General features: G+C 38.6%; 1 protein-coding gene across 3 annotated transcripts in view; it reads right to left on the bottom strand.

Moving 5' to 3' along the window:
* The window catches only part of AKAP11 (A-kinase anchoring protein 11), a 1,036,012-nt gene that overhangs the window by 346,360 nt on the left and 676,824 nt on the right, over positions 1–12,828 (bottom strand). For 2 of the 3 annotated variants that reach the window (XM_044071703.1, XM_044071704.1), the window contains exon 8: positions 6,727–6,882. The exons of the other annotated variant lie outside the window; for it this stretch is intronic. In XM_044071703.1, the coding sequence (XP_043927638.1) occupies positions 6,727–6,882 (156 nt within the window). The remainder of the gene's footprint in view (positions 1–6,726; positions 6,883–12,828) is intronic. 3 annotated transcript variants of the gene reach the window in all.

The raw sequence follows: 12,828 nt of genomic DNA, 5'->3' as shown, positions 1-12,828 counted from the left end.
TCTGATTGAGCGATTGAAGAAGAGGACCTTTTCCCCAACTTTTCAGATTTTGAAGAAGGGGATTTGGCCAATTTTTAAGTACCCTGACCTTCCTCAATTGCTTCAGCAAAGGGGGTCTTCAACAAACCTCTCAATATGAGTTTATTCTTTCTTTCTTTCAAGCAGAACTCAATAGCTAAAGGAATGACAGATGGCACAGGACTCCTGCAAGTGAACTGCTCCGAGATAGTACACACAAACAGTGTGACCGTCAGCCAGTGACATTTTTCTGACTAGATTTCATACATTTCTTGAACCCAGAGGGTTTAGTTTCCTTAGGATCCTTAGACATTATAACTGTAAATAGCTACAGCAGATGCTAATAACTACACGAAAAATATATATTTACACTAGTAATACTTTAAGAACAACAACAAGAACAGTACCAAACAGCCCTCGGTGGGGGGGCTTTGATTAAAACAGGCAAAGGCAGTTCTCTAAATTAAACAAAGCTGCCTAAAGTTAAGGAGGAAGAGGAAAAGTACAAAAGGGAAAAAAAGCCCTCTAAATTAAATGGGCAAAAGTAGCCCTCTAATTTAAAGCTTGCAGTAATTTAAAAGGAAGCAAGGGGAAAAACTTCAAGGTCACAACAGCTCTTTAACTCAAATGAGCCTGCCTATATAGTTAAATAGTTAAAAAGGAAGGAAGCCCTCTAACTAAAAATGGGCTTAAGAAAAATACATTTTAAATTGGGATGTGAAGAGAAAAGGCCTAGAGAAGAAAAATGACGGCCAACAGCAAAAACAATAGAAGCGAACACACTAAATCGATTTAATAAACACTAACTAGAATATAACTATAGTAATAAACTAACAGTTATTCAAAATACGAAAAAGAAAATTCCACTTAGCCAGAGCCAGTATGGAAGCACCCAATCTTGTTTAGCTGCAAATGAGATCTGGGGAGCCTTCCTAGGGCAGGATGGGATAGGGTTTTCAGCCACGAGCTAGTGGAAGCGTTCGAGCTTTTGTATAAGGTGAAAGTCAGAACTGAGGATCGGTTCTGAACCTAACCAGTTAAGAATAAAGGTGAGATAGGACAACATCACATCAGATGTTTCTTTTTGGAATTATTCAAGTGAAGTTAATAAACAAGTATTCTCAGAAAAAGATAAAAAAAAACTTTGTTTACAATCGGTGAAGGAATCCACATCTTCCCTGTTCTGGCGTGTATACACATGGAAATTTTTACATAGATTTTTTTTACTCCACATAGATTAGCAATAATGTACAGGAAAGATGAAATGAAATGCTGGTGATGTGGACACCCTGGTGCTGACTGGATACATATGGTTTCTAACTGCAAAATAATTTCCCCATTTTGGTTAGACTTTAATATCTTTGTAAAGCTTTATGGAATGATAACTGCATAATTTCTGACTCCCTTATCCTTTTCAATGTCCCTGTTGCTTAAGTCATTCCTACAAAACAAACATTTTTACTACGATCCAACTTCTCTATAGCAAGGAAAACTGTTACTAAAAATTGGAAATCCCAGTCTACTCCTGTCTTTAAAGTTACGTTTATTCATCTTGTGAAACAGATTTGTAAGAATGAGATTGCTACTATAAAAGCAAGGACTAAGAACACAACCCATCATTTAACTGCTTGGACAAAATTGTCTAATCTGTTAGAGAAATATTAAGTGTTCTCCTATGTATATTGCTTTTAGTTGTTATGGACATTGTATGCAGTTTACTTGTTTTTTCTTGCTACTATACTGTTAAGTTATTGTGTTATAAAATGAATAAAAACATTATGGGAAAAAAAAGTGATGTACAAAACTTGCAATTTAGTCACCTGACTAACTCTGTGAAACGTTGTACTTTAGAAGCTCTGCTGATGACGATAAAAAGGAAACCTACTTTACACCCATTAATGGGACATGTGCATTAATATCATTTAGACATTACTCAGATGATAAAAACACTGTAAGCAAATGAGACCACTGGAACCAGTACTTTAATAACTAAAAACCAAATGAACGTACAGTGTGTAAAAGGCAGATATTCAGAATCCACTGATGATTTTGTCCAAATCTTGTAAAATGCGCCACCTCCACCATAAAAACAACTATCAGCCAACAGTGAAAACAGCGTCTATAACCACTTTATCTGTCCAATTCCTGCCTACAGAAAAATAAAAATTAGGGTAAATCAATGTGCTTATGGACTTCCTCAGAACTGTTTGGGATTCAAATTGGTTTAAATAGCCTCCACTGAAAACCCAATTAAGTTTCTTAAAGGCACAGAAAATACGTAAATTCCTATAACACAACAGTTAATTTGGCACATAAAGACAGCAAACCTTAACACATAAGTTTAGAAAAGTTAAAAACCAAAACACAAAAACGTTATTTTTGACACATTAAAAATGCGAATAGTATGAACACTGTGGTTTAGAAATAGTTTTAAAAAATGTTTTGTAAAAACCAAAATATTGCTAGGTAGCCATAAGAAACTTGACTGACAACATTAAGGTGAAAAGATGAAAGAATAAAAAATCACATGCATAGTATAAAAAGTTTATCATGAAAAATGTTTACAATTTAGTGGCTGTTAACTTTAGTACTGCCTGCACTGAAATAAAGACTTTGATACCAGGACAATGAGTGGCATCTAGTCTCATCTGCCAGTAAAGCTCCCTTTACTCAAGACTTATCTCCCAAGTGCCACCCCTTAGATTAATATCCACAGAATCCAAAATGCCAAATAAAAATCTGTGAAAGTTGGCACATTCCAAAGAATGTTTATAGACAACATTTTTTGGCATTTTAGACCAGATATCATACAAATATTCATAAATTCTTTTTTAAAAAATGTATTCTGTCTTAATGATATAAAAAACTGGACATGTTTCACATTTGGCCAGGAAACCACTCTGATGGAATCACAAGAACCCTTGCAGAAAATATTCTATCCGATGTAATATTATCTAGTATAAGACTGTCACCCATGTAAGTATAGGGGCACTGTGCACAACACCACATTTCTTAGTGCCTCCAGTGGACCCAGTACTATGACCAAAACTGGGCATTTTTTACAAAGCTGTCTTGAGAATACCACCAGTCTTGTACACAAGCAGGGGCTGTATACCTAACTTGACCAGTACGTCTGTGTTAGACTTAAAAATATTCCAGTTGTTCTTAAAAATGTTAATATTATGTGACATTCTGTGGAATTTTAATATAAAAGCCCTTTGCAAGGGACATGTATCAACTGCACCAACCAAAAGTGTGGTTGTGGTGGGGGACTCATGACACCCTAATGAGACTTTAAAATTTGTCTGGTACAATATTGACCTGGGATTCATTGCCTGACAGGTCTATCGATCCTGACCAGACTGGGAACATCCCTGATGGTAGCAAAGTTGTAGATCTTACTGATACTTTAGAATTTCCCCCTTCAGAGGTCTCAGCATTTAGCCAACCAACACAACCACGTCAGAGACCACTCACATCCCCAATACAAGGACCAGCACCATCATAACATTTCAGAGGGAGTTACAACAATACTTGCAACATGAGGAACCCACTACAGTAGGCAACATCATCACTACTTCAAATAATATTGTTTTTCAGTATAAAGAATACAATTTTTTTAATTATAGTAAGGTGGATATCACTTTAGATCATTTTTCATTTTTGGAAAAAGGGTTCACGTTTGTTCCCAAGCAGAGTTTTGATCTGGTCGATATCCTAACTGAACTGAAAATTTTTTCCTGTAAATTGAACCTAGCTATTTTGTTTAATAAAACTTCTGTTAATACTAGCACATCAACTTTATATGGAAAAAAGAGCATTTACATACACCCTTTACATCCCCTTATTCAAGCCTTTGAACGGGCATGTGAATTCAACGTTTATAGATTGCAGAACAAATCCAGGTGCAAGTCTTTCAGTAACTCGAGTTCTAAAGAAAGTTTTTAACAAATAGACTAACGACAGAGCTATCAGAGTTACGAAGCCTGACAAAGGAGGTGGTACTGTTATTTTTGACAAAATAAATTACAACAGTACCATGTTTGGACTGTTACAAGACACTAATACATACATTCATGTTTCTAAAAATGAGATTCATATTGCTCATACCAAAACTGATTTACAACTTAGTGATTTATTGTTGTAGGGTGCTATTTCCCAGGATTTATTTGATTTTTTAAACAGGCACCCAGTTATACCCACACTCTGGAATACCTAAGGTTCACAAAAGTTTGGCTGATTCACCTTTTAGACTTACTGCGGCAGTGCAAAACTCAAAAACCTACCCTTTGACAGTTTTTACTGATAGCAAGCTCAAACCCATTTTCCCTTGTACACCACATTTACTTAGGGATTCTTCGGATTTTCTGGCTAGGTTTGATCATGATCTAGTGTCTGTTAGTACTGGATTTCTCACCACTGATGTGATCAACTTAGTCACTTTACCCCAAGACAATGGTATGGAGTTCTTTAATGAAATTCTTTTGGAGTACAGTATTTTAACTAGTAGTGACATTAGACCACTATCAGAGCTGATGAATTTGGTACTTGAAAATTATTTTCTTTTCTTTGCAGGTAAATTTTACAAAGATTTGTGGGGCAGCAATGGATGTGGCCTGTGAACCCACCTTTACAAATCTAGTTATGTATTATTGGGAAACAAATTATATGTTCAATAACAATCCTTTCTTTAAACATTATGCTATGTATCTTAGATACTTGGATGATTTGTTCACCCTTTGGAATGGCACTGATGAAGCTTTTAATGACCATCACATACCTTAATAATACTACAATTTTTTTGAGATTCACTTAAACCTATAACAAGACACTTGTCAATTATTTACACACTACAGTCTTTGTCAAGGAGGGTAGAGTTGTTTCCAATATTTACATGAAACCTACTTTTAGTAATTCCTACCTCATTTTTTGACTTTTCATTCTCTTAAGCAGAAAGTGGGTTTAGTGAGAGCACAATTTATTAGACTTTCTCGTATGATTTCTGACACCTTGTTTTTGTTGGAAGCTGGTAAATGAAAAGAAACATTAATGGAAAGTGGTTACCAACTGGACCCCATACAAAGGATCACCTCGGAAGTGCCAGAAAACAGGGGTGGTAAGTTTAAACCCTTGTTAGGGTGTCGTATGCCCCCACCACAACCACACCTTTGGCTACTATAGTTGATATATGTCCCTGGCAAAGGGCTTTTACGTTAAAATTCCAGGGAATGTCACACAATATTACTAACACTAAGAACTGGAATATTTTTAAGTGTAACTCAGACATACTGGACAAGTTAAGTACATGGCCCTTGTCTGTATATAATTTTTCATGACAGCTTTGGAAAAATTGTCCAGTTTTGATCACAGTACTGGGTCCATTGGAGGCACCAGGAAATGTGGTCTGGTGACAGTCTTAATACAAGATATTACATTCTACAGATTTTTTTTCCACAAGAGTTCTTGTGATTCCAACAGAGTGATTTACTTAGCCAAATGTGAACTGTGTTTAGCGTTTTATAGTGTTAAGACCAAACGCACTTTTAAAAAATAATTTATGAACATTTGTATGACATCTGGTCTAAAATTACCAAAAATGCTCTCTATAAACATTCTTTGGAATGTGCCAACTTTCACAGATCTTTATTTGGCATTCTGGATTCTGTGGATATTCATCCAAGTGGTGGTGCTTGCCAGACACGTCTCAAATACAAGGAGTTTTACTGGCAGATGAGCCTAGATGCCACCATTTTCCTATTATCAATAACTATATTTCAATACAGCCAATACTAAAGTTAAGAGCTGCTAAACTGCAAATTTTTTGAGATAAACTTTCTGTATTATGCATGTGATTTTTTATGCTTTCATCTTAATGGCAACAATCACATTTTTTATGACCACTTAGCCATATTTTGTTTTTACAATACAGTTTTTTTTCTAAAAACAATTTCCAAACCATAATATTTATATTGTTTGCCTTTTTGATCTGTCAAAAATAACCATTTTGTTTTGTTTTTACTTTCTTACTCTTATGATTTAAGGTTTGTTCTCTGGATATGCATCATTAAGTATTGTGCTAAAGGAATTTACATGTGTTCTGTGCCTTTACGAAACTTAATTATGTTGTCAGTGCAGGCTAGTTAAACCAGTTTGAATCTCAAACAGTTAGTTCTGAGGAAGCCCATGAGTAGACCGATTTGGACGAAAGCACTTACCTTTTACCCTAATTTATTTTGCTTTTCTGCTGGTTGAAGTGGGATAAAGTTTTTATAGATGCTATTTTCACTCTTGGGTAACAATGGTTTTCCTCCGGGTACTGAAAGGGTGAATCCACATTTTGAAACATGAATGTAAATGTTTACAATTTGATATAGGCTGCAGTTTGTGCTACTTAACACATTATGTACAAAATTAATCAATCATCCATACTCTAGGCTTCATTTGTTTCCCATCTGTTGCTTCTAAAGAATTAGATTAAATTCTACTAAAAGCTTTGAAAGCAGCAATATCCAATCCTTCCAATTATCTAACAAGAATGGTGTTCAAAACCATGTGAGCAGTACAAATCTTGGTTAAAAAAATAATTAAATAATTCAGTTATGCATAAGATCATAAAATTCTTACAACTTTTTTTTGCTCTTAAAATTGTGAACTATTATTATTATTTGAAATTTTATTTTAATCATGCACACAGAATGCTTAATTTACCTGTCACTTAGATGAAGAAAACTGCTGCTTTCGTCTGGATGTTCATCTTCAAAACTTAGATTAGACCAGCTACCTGTGCTGTCATCACCAACACTGAGACTCTGTTGCTGGCTGAATGCAGATTCACCTGAGCGGAATCCATCTTTACAAACACCACTAAATAAAGACACGGCAACAGCCTCGTAAATAACTAATGTTTACAGCTTGTGTAGAATTACATGGCCCCAAAAGTTGTGTGCTATCAATGACCTTGAAAAACTCTGGCTGGATGTGATAATAAGTAATGATCTTCACACAATGATCTAAGAAGTGATACAGCCAACAGCAATGAGAAATTGAGGACAGTGAGACTGCGTAAGCCAAGCAACCTAAAAGTGGAAGGAGTGTTGCACTGGAAAAGATATTTGATTTTTGACAAACATCAAGGAAGCATGCCAGACCCTGAGAAACCCCACATACACAATCAAACCAATAATGGATATGTGCAAGGACAGTGGCTATGGTAGCAACATGAGGCAAACAACAGGGAAAAAGAAACAAACAACACAGAAAGGCACCCAAGCAGCAACAACAGGTATGCATTGCCAAATCAGCAGGTTCTTAAAAGTTAATAAAATGTTATAAGGATGGTTTGAGAAGCAGCAGGTATTCTGTGCAATTCTGCCAGCATGCATGACAACTGCTCAATCTAATCTAGATCACAGTATGCAAAATGAAACCTTACAATGATTATATATGGTATGATTACCACAATACTAATAGCCAAACATTCAGCTTCAGTATTGATAAAGCTTGCCTACAGTAATCCATAGCTTACAAGTTAGTTACATAATGATCAAAACTTCAAAAATCAGTAGTTTTACAAGTTGTACAGTTCCTGCACTATGACAGTAGATGGAACAGCATCATAACTTGTTACCCAGAAAATTTACAGCATGCTCCAGTGCCAGTGACAGCTTTTTTACTCGGTTCTGTACTTGGGTATAATAATCCACAAACAGGTTTTATAACTTGATAAACCAATAGCAAACATCTGGCAAGTAGCCTGCTTTACTTATTCTCTAGTTTACTAAACATACTAGAAGCAAATGCCTCAATCACTGTATGCTTTACTAATTTCCCTTGATTATCCCAAGTTCCTACATAAAGTTACATGGCCAACTCTTAAGCTGGATCTCTTACAGCATGATGTTTTCCCTGATACATGGTTGGTACCACAATCTGACATCGGCATACAGATATAAAGCAGCACTTTGTAGGGATAGAAAGTACAACTGTGTATGACCTTACCACAACAGTAGAGGTCCCACTTATCACTGTTGCAGTATTCATCACTCTTAGGATTTCATACCAAGGGCAGATGAACATCCTGCACTCATAACAAAGCCTTTGCACCTTCCAGACACCGTCTTGACAGATGTTATGTTCTATGTGCACTGTGTAAGGTACATATGGGACTTATGAGTGCCTAATCCTTAAAACTGAAGTGCACTAGAAAAAACAAAGCAACCACAGAGGAAAACAATAACATTTACATCCAAGAAGGGAAGGAGGAGGAAAAGGATACAAGACAGACCTTGGCCAGAAGGAAAGCAACAGAAAGTAACATGGGGTAGGAGGGAAGAACAGAATACTGCAACAGTGAGAAGTAGGACATCTACGGTTATGGCAAGATCTCACACAACTGCACTATGTCCTTCCCTATCATTGTTGTAGTATTCTTCACTCCTGGGAAAGTGCAAAAACTACTGGAAAGTATGGGAGTAGGAGGCCACAGAAGAACCCTCCAAAAACCCATGAAGGATGGCCCTTGCAAACCCACCAGGGCCCTAGAAATGGCACTAAACTTGCAATGTTTGGTGTAAATGTGAACATAAGACCAAGTAGCAGCTTCCTAGATGGATATAGTACCCAGACCCTTGAAAAAAGCATCCGGAAGTGGCCACTGCCTTGGTAGAATGGGCACAAACAGAAGAAGAAAGCTGCTTGCCACGAAAAGAATAGCAGAAAGAAATGGTCTTAGAAATCCAGGAGGAGGAGATTTGCTTAGGTACTATCAAACTCAATTTCCTGACATGAAAGGAAGCAAAAAGCTGCTCAGATTTTTCTGATATGTTTTGTCTTGTGAAGGTAATATTTCAGATGTCTATATAAATCCAATGTGTGAAGAACGCTCTCAATAGCATTCTGTGGAGAAGGGAAAAAAAAGAAGAAAGATGACTGGACTGATTCAAGAACAAATCATTATCCACCTTTGGCAAAAAAGGACTGGTATGAAGAAACACCCTGTTCTTGTGAAAAAACAAAAAGGTAAGTGCCATGAGTGCTTGAAGTTCAGAGATTCTCTTGGCAGAGCCCCCAACAATACAGTCTTCCAAGTACAATGTTACAGGGAAGAGGAAATTGCAGGTTCAAAAGAGGACTGAGTCAATTTCCCAAGAACAAAACTGAGGTCCCAAGAAGGAAGAATATGCTTTCTTGGAGGCCAAATATGAAAGATGCCTTTCTGAAACTGACTTCAAAACTAGAAGCCAAAGGTGGATTTAGAGGCAAGTGGAAATGGCTGACAAATGAACTTTAATGGATGAATATGACAAGCCAGAAAAGAACAACTTGCACAAAGAAAGGACCGCAGGAATGTCCACAGAAATCCAGGTAAAGCTTGAGACACCAAATAGGAAATCTTCCCCTTCGTCACACAGAATTTCCTAGTAGTGGGTTTTCTGACTGCCTGCAAAACCTGAAGCATGTACTCAGAAAATCAGCGTCTAAAAGGAATTAAAACCTTATCACCCTTAAGTGTCAAGTGAAGACTGGGCAAGTGAGGGTGAATGAGAGATCCCCTGTCTTGTGTGTGAAGATCCATCCTGTGAAAAACCTTTTGATGATTGCCCTTGGTCAGATGAAACAGAAGGGGAATCAGTGCTGTATGGGCCCACATTGAGTCACCAGCAAGATTTCTGGGCTTCTCCCACATGATCTTGTGCATGACCTGTGGTAGTAGAGGAAGAAGGGGATAGTCATACAGAAACATCCCCTTCCAATAAAAAAACATGGCATCCACTTTCCAAGCCATAGGACTTGGCACACACAAACTAAACTGAGGAAGTTGTCTGTTTAGAGAAGAGACAAAAAGATCTACCTGAAGAGCCCCCCACAGATGTATCATGTCTAGAAACACCTCCCTGTAAGCATCCATTCATGAGGATCTGTCCTGGATGTACTCAGAGTCTGACACAAGATTGTGCTATGAAGGAATGCAAATCTCCTGAAGAAGTAAGTGATGGTGGACTGCGAAATCCCAAGCCTGAACAGCCAGCCTGCAAAGAAGGTAAGATTTTGTGCCTCCTTGTTTGCTGATGCACAACAAGACTGGTATTATCTGTAAAAACCTTTAGAAGACCAGGAACTCAAAGGGAGTCAAAGGCCTAGAATTATAGCCCTCATCTTCTTTATGTTGATATAATCTGCCAGTTGTTGGTTGGACCAAAGACCATGGACTTTCACTGGAAGCATCTGTGTACAGCTCCTGAGAAGGGAGAGGAACCTGAAAAGGCAGACTTGGATTCAGGGAACTCTGGTGAACCCAATAGTGGAGCTCCAGTTTGAGACAAGGCAAGATTGGAACCAGACGCTCCAATGATGGCAGTGCTGGAGCCAAACGGTCTTCAGATACCATAGAAATTTCCTCATGTGGAATTTGGCAAACAAATCATGGGAATGGTGGATGCCACACATCTCAGAACTTGGAGAAATTCCCATGTAGAAAGGACTGGAAGAGGAGAAGAGACTAGAAATAAGCAGTCAAAGAAAGGACCTTGGAAAACAAGAAGGAAGCCAACACTGGAATGGCCTGAATCTTGCAACCCAGCCACTCTTGTTCCTGAGAGGGGGACAACAGACTTTGACACAGAGAATGAACTTCACCCTGAGTAGAAGCAGCACAGTGAAGTTCAGATCATGAAGCAGGAGCTGCTGAGATGGGACTTGAATCAAAAGGCTGTCCAAGTAAGGGAATATATGAATTCCTTGAAGTCTGCAAACGGCTACCACAGCGGACAGATATTTGGTCAAAACCCTCTGAGCTGAAGAAATACCAAAAGACAAAGAACAACTTATAATAAGAGGAAGAAACAGAGAAATTTAAAAAGTTCCTGACGAGAGAGTGAACAGTAATGTGCAGGTAAGCGTCTTTCAAATCCAGGAATACCAGAAAAACTCAAGGAAGCAACAGTGGGAAAAATGAAGAGACAGCATTCTGAAAAAGGGAACCTTAAGAAAGGTGTTGAGAAAGGACAGGTCTGGAATGGACCTCCATGACCCATCCTTTCTGGAAAAAAGAAACATCCTAGAATAAAAACCTATTCCCTGCTGAGACAAGGGGACGGGCTGGATGGTTCCCTGTACCACCAGATCCTGAAGAACTAATGAAAATATGTGAGCTGACAAGGAGGAGGCGGAGGAAGCCCTGAGAATGGAGAAACGGACTTCCATACCATAAGATAACCATTCTGGATAATGGAAAGCACCCGCACATTTGTGATCATCTGTCGCTAAACAAGAAAAGAAAGCATCAACCTAAGGGACTGAAGAAGCTGACCAATGGGTAGGAGTGCCTGATTGTCAAACAGAACCAGATTTGTCTGGGAAAGGAAGCTTCTGACCCTTAGAAATCTGAGAAGATTTGTCTGGAAAAACTCTCCTATAAGTCTTCTTGCCATTAGAAGGCTGTTTAGGCTGCCTACAAGCAAATGAAGGCTTAGACGGATAATTTCTCTGTAACTTAGGAACAGGACAGACAAAGATTCATTTCAAATCATGCATAACTTTACCCTTAACCTGAAGGGTCATAAACAATTCAGCAGCAGCAGTGCCAAAGGGATTCTGGTGGTCTAAGGGGGAGTCTAGTAATTTGGGCTTGATATGTTCATGGAGAGTCTGGAAGTGCAATCACGAATACCTCCTCATTACAGGTCCAGATACAGCTGCCCTACAGGAGGCATCAGCAGCATCATAACTGCATTTAATAGAATGACAAGCCACCTAAATAGCAGTGCTCAAAAGAAAAATGGCAAAAGTCTTACCCTCTGAATCAGGTTCATCAGACTGCAGAAGGCCAAAGAGAATCTATTTGCAAGAGTTCATAGTACCTTTTTTGAACATCAGAAACCTGCGAATAGTCCCACTTAGTGTTCCATCATGCAAACCACTGTATCTCCAAATGGCAATTCTTCCACAGGGGAGTCAGGAGAAAGTAAATCCTCTTCTTTATATCCCAGGGCAAAAGGAGAGTGGATCTGAGAAGAGTAAGCCAATGTCTCCTGAGTCTAACTCTTCATCAGAAGAATCAGAGTCTATAGGACATTTGAAAGGAGTAGAAGACCAGGGAACAGAAGCAGGAACAGGTACTCCTTAAGAGGGCTTAAGAGACACAAGAGCAATGAAAAGTCCCCGAGTAAAATCTTGCCATTCTTTGCAGGGATCCTTACCCACAGGGGCCACATGCTTAGTTGTCTGCTTCTTTTTCAAAGGAACATTACCTTCAACAAATCTAGGAGTTTCAGATCCCTGCCTAGCATCGATGAAGGTATGAGGCACCTCTTCCCTAACAAGTATTTGAGGAAGCCCCCTAGGCCTCTTCAAAATAATTAGTCATCGCTCCCTCTCCACATCTGAACTAATCGCAGCAGATATGCGGGTAGACAGCTCAGTGTCGGCTTCTAGCTTGGTCGTTGAAGAGTGAGCTAATGTTGGCAAATGACTGTCCTTGGGTCCTTCATCAAACCCGATGGAGCCACCTGGTAGAGGCTGGATAGCAGCAGGATCAGTATGCCATTTTTTGGCTTTCTTCTTAAGAGGTGGTTGAACATCGGGGAGGACGGATTCAGTCATGGTACCCTGAGCCAAAAGCTTCAACCACTGGTTCTCCAAATAAATAGAGATGACGACAGATGACTGCATAGTGTCTTAGGGACAAATGCCTGGCAAATTCGACACTGTGTATGAGCATGTGCAGCACCCAAACAAACAAAAAACACTTTTGTGTCTGTCTTTACCTGGAATTTGCCTCCCACACACATTTTCCCCTCCTGGATGACATGT

The sequence above is a fragment of the Protopterus annectens genome, chromosome 5.part0 (genome assembly GCF_019279795.1).
Source record: "Protopterus annectens isolate FY-2018-M chromosome 5.part0, PAN1.0, whole genome shotgun sequence".
In the NCBI taxonomy this organism is placed as follows: domain Eukaryota; kingdom Metazoa; phylum Chordata; order Ceratodontiformes; family Protopteridae; genus Protopterus; species Protopterus annectens.
The sequence above is the reverse complement of the archived record's forward strand: the minus strand, read 5'-3'. Positions and strand labels throughout refer to the sequence as shown.